Source organism: Magallana gigas, chromosome 10 (assembly GCF_963853765.1).
Source record: "Magallana gigas chromosome 10, xbMagGiga1.1, whole genome shotgun sequence".
Taxonomy (NCBI): domain Eukaryota; kingdom Metazoa; phylum Mollusca; class Bivalvia; order Ostreida; family Ostreidae; genus Magallana; species Magallana gigas.
In genome coordinates this window covers 34,934,460-34,938,695 of record NC_088862.1, presented here as the reverse complement: position 1 = coordinate 34,938,695, position 4,236 = coordinate 34,934,460, and the positions used below count along the sequence as shown (strand labels likewise).

Sequence of the window (4,236 nt, the reverse complement as noted above, 5' to 3'; positions counted from 1 at the left end):
TAGTCTATATCTAAAGCAAAATGATACCTAGTACCAAAATGAAAATATCGAGGAAATAGAAATTAATGATTTGATTTTTTTTTTTCATTTTTTTAAAAATTTAAATTAGTTTAAAATTAATTAAAACCAGTGGTACAAATTAGTTTTCTTCTGAATCCTTTAATTTGTTTTTAACAACAGATTTATATTTAGTCTCGTTTTACCAAGTACACTATTTTTCTTCGCGCAAAGTTTTACAACGTTAAACAGAAAAAAGATCTGTTTTATCAAGTAATATATTCAATAAGGCTAGTTCATAATAGGTACTCAGGATAATGTGATTAAGTTTGGAATAGAACGGTTGTGTTTCAACAGTTCATAAGATATCTTTATAGACAGACTAACAAATATATGCTACATAACATGTCAAACTCCATATCTGAATAGGTTTTTTAAGTCTATATGAAAACAGAAAAAGTCATAACTCGTCACCTTACATAATTTAACCAGGGTAGACGAGTTTACAACTGTTTTATGTATAAATGCTCTATATATAGATAGAAGTTTAAAATTAAAATTCTATGAATGTCTATTGTTCGAAAGAGCTTTGAAAAAACCTGGAGAATAACCTGCAATATTCCTTTACTTCCGGTGATGTACAAAAGTTACAAACAAACAAAAACATCATTGCATGTTTACAAATGTACAACTAATGACATCTTTCTCCTAGGTGAACATTTAAAAAAAAATAAACAAAGTTCTTTCTTTTGCTGGTGCATACACAGGTGTCGTAGATTCACCCTTTTAAATACTATCAAAATTTGCAAAACATGAAATAGTCATACTTTTGTTTGCAATAGCTTGGTTTTAGCAATGGAGAAAGAGGGAAATAGAGAGAGAGAGAGAGAGAGAGAGACAGAAATTACCAAAATGTGTTTAATGTTCTGTTTGAATTTAGCATATATACATGTAATAGTATAATGTAGCCCGATTTTTTTTAATCATTCAATTTAAAGGTGTGTTTTCTTACTTCATTAAACTTTGACACAGTTTATTACCTGCTTCGTTTTCAATTTCAGGTAAACACGTAAATGTTGCATGAAAAGAGGGAAAACATGATATTTGTTCTTTATATTAGAATGCATAGGTTTATCTCTTTTAATCTCGTAATTTTGTTTCTCGTAATTTTGTTTCTTTGTAAGAAAAAAAAATTATACGTGAATCTTAACCATTTCAGTAAACAAATCTGCTCAAATCCATACTTTTTCTTTATACTACTTTCATGTGAAAATTTACTTTTTATTGTTTTTAAAATTTTCCATTCTAGCTAAAGCGGCTGGTCTGGCGCTTTGCATCGGGTTTTTATGTATATTTCATGATATGTTTGTATTGATAATGCAGGATTGAGAATCATGTGATACTTTTCTACGCCAATATTCCGCCAAAATATAGTTCTTGTTAGATTCTAAACAATGATTACTGTTTCTATGCCAAGTTGTAAGATGGTAAAACAGAAATAAAAATATACTATTTTAATTTTCTTTCATATTGATCTAATGGCAAATTAATCAAATTTACGTTTGACAAGTCGAAAACAAGAAAAAGGCTCCTTTCTTAGATAAAATAAAATATTCAAAAAATGTATTTAGATTAAATCCCAAAGCAATTAATTTTTCTATCATACCGAACAAAAAGTGTTATTAAATTCTACAAAATCAATACTGAGAAATATCCAGGATTAGTTATCGACACGATAAAAGTCTTTGAAAAATAAAAAAAAAAGATAAGGATTATTTTTCAACTTTAAAATTTTCCATCAAACACTGCAACAGTTGAATAAGTTAACATATACACAGGAAAAATGTCCACATGTGTAAAACATGTGTTAAACATATATTTTACATATATATTTTACATGTGTAAAACACATAAAAAGAGCACACATGTATTAAGTGTTTAATTTCACACATGTTCAACATGTGTTTAACATGTGTAAAACACATGTAAAATTAAACATGACATATTTTTTATGTGTAAAACACATATTCTATATGTGTAATATATGTGTTGCATTTTATATATGAAATTCATGTATAAATTTTTGTTAGCAATTTTCAATAATAAAGGTACATCTTGACTTAAGCTTTCATTTAAAATATATTAAATATGCTTCATATTTTCACTTCGCTTCAAACTATTCCTCGATATAAATGTATGGATCATCAGTATAGAACTATTGCAAATGCATTCTTGGTATATCAAAATAAAGTAATAACAAAAACTTCATTAATTTGTTCTCAGGAGTTTATTCTTCATCACGGTGCGTTGTACAATTGCCCTATCATTTCTCTCTTTCTTGTTCCTATAAATGAAAAGAAAACCTATATATATATGCATATGTAGTGTTTCTTAACACCAAAATTACATGTAGTTATTATTGTCCATGTCTGTTTTACAGGATGCACTTATTACACTATATCCAATGACAAATGCTATTACATTATATATATATAGCTTCAAAAGAGGAATTCATCCATACAAAATTACACTAGATAAGTAATCTAGGTCAGAAAATGTATATGATTTATTAGGATTTTAAAAGAAAGAAAGAAATCACAACAAATCTTTTAACTTACATCTTGGTACCGCTTAATTCTTCTTTCTTCCTTTTCTTGTAGAAGATCCCAGATGTTGGGTCTAAGGTCTTCTTTTATGGATGCATAGAACTCTGGTGACATAAAAAATAATCTAAAGTTAATTAACAGTCATGGTATATTTCATGGATTGAAGATTTAATTAGATCATTGTCATTTGAGAATCTTTTCACTTTAATTTAAATATAGCTTTTCTGTTTTAAATATGTGCATTTCTGTAACAGAACTTACATACGTGTTATTTTTACTATACAATTATGTATATATAATATTATAATTCTCATGCACCTTTAAACTCTGGCCAAAACTTCTCACATTCATTAAACTTCTTTGTTGATAAGAATGCCCTCTGAAAGATGAAGAAAAAGTAAGCAAAATTCTTTCATAAAGTATAAATCAATAGATAGTTATATATATATTTAGATACATGCATATGATGCAATTTATTTGTTCATAATTATGTCCAAAAGAAGGGACTGATTGCATGTTAAGTTCAATTGTTTGTGTCGTTAGCCAATACATTTCACTAAGTATCTATACATTGCATTACAATGTAGATCCTGCTCTTTTAAGATGCATAGTATTGTTGATTTTTATTGACATATTTTGTTTATCACACAAAATTAGACTTACAAGTGCTACTGTCATCTTCCTCCTCTTTTTGTCCACAGGACTCTCCCCTGGTGGAGTGAATGGCCTGTACAAATAATTGCACAGGCCATCCAGGGAGAGGGCCTGTATGTCCATTGTAGAATGGAACAGCTAAGAAAAATAAACATCAGACAATCAATATTGCAACAAAAAACAAAGATGTGTGTTAAAATCAGTCACTGTATACACATGAAAGAGAGGTCATTGTTGTACATCCTAAAATTACCACTATTACAACTATAAAAAAAATCTTAAACTTCCATATTTAAATAATTGTGAGTTCACATGTATTTTTTAAATGATGTTTTGCAAGTACATGTTATACAATACAAGTGCTGTTGATTGTTAAAAACTGACAGCGATATGAAGAAGTCTGAGATAAGAAATATAATGAAATAAATATGCAGCCATGCATCAGTGTCCGGATACCAAGCAGCTTAAACAGAAATATTCTGATATTGCACTATATATATTTGCATCATATTACTAAAAAACTAACATATATATGAAAACTTGTTAAAATTCACTAAAACAAGACACATTTAATGTACATGTACATGAACATAAATGTTCTCTTACCATTCGCCTCAGTTGATTTCTCATCTGAGTAAACTTCTGAGAAGCAAAACTGCACATACTCCGAAATTTGCACGGGTTTTCACCGACAAGCTCTTTTACTTCTCTCTAAAAAATGCATCAAAATGATTGTATGTGCTTCACTTGAATGTCAGATGAGGTTGAAGGAAAACTTTGTACTCTTGTCATATTTCTTAAATGTATATGCATTACTATAATTAAGTCACTCAAAACTAACCTTGAAGTCTTCATTTTCAATGTCAAGCCAGGGAAAGCTGCAGAAGAGTCCCTTCAAATACTGGAAGTAGGTTTTCTGCAAGAAACAATGAAATGTGGTTGTGTATGTACACATATATATATATATATATATATATAT

The 4,236-nt window shown here is 28.6% G+C and overlaps 1 protein-coding gene across 1 annotated transcript; it reads right to left on the bottom strand.

Annotated features, from left to right (window-relative positions):
* Positions 1-2,265: 2,265 nt before the first annotated feature.
* LOC136272087 (uncharacterized) lies at positions 2,266-4,236 on the bottom strand. Its single transcript, XM_066073027.1, has 6 exons — positions 4,099-4,236; positions 3,864-3,968; positions 3,267-3,395; positions 2,922-2,982; positions 2,616-2,707; positions 2,266-2,341 (listed from the first exon to the last, which is right to left on the bottom strand). Exons 1-6 carry the CDS (start codon positions 4,210-4,212, stop codon positions 2,321-2,323), a joined length of 522 nt encoding a protein of 173 aa, XP_065929099.1. The 5' UTR covers positions 4,213-4,236; the 3' UTR covers positions 2,266-2,320.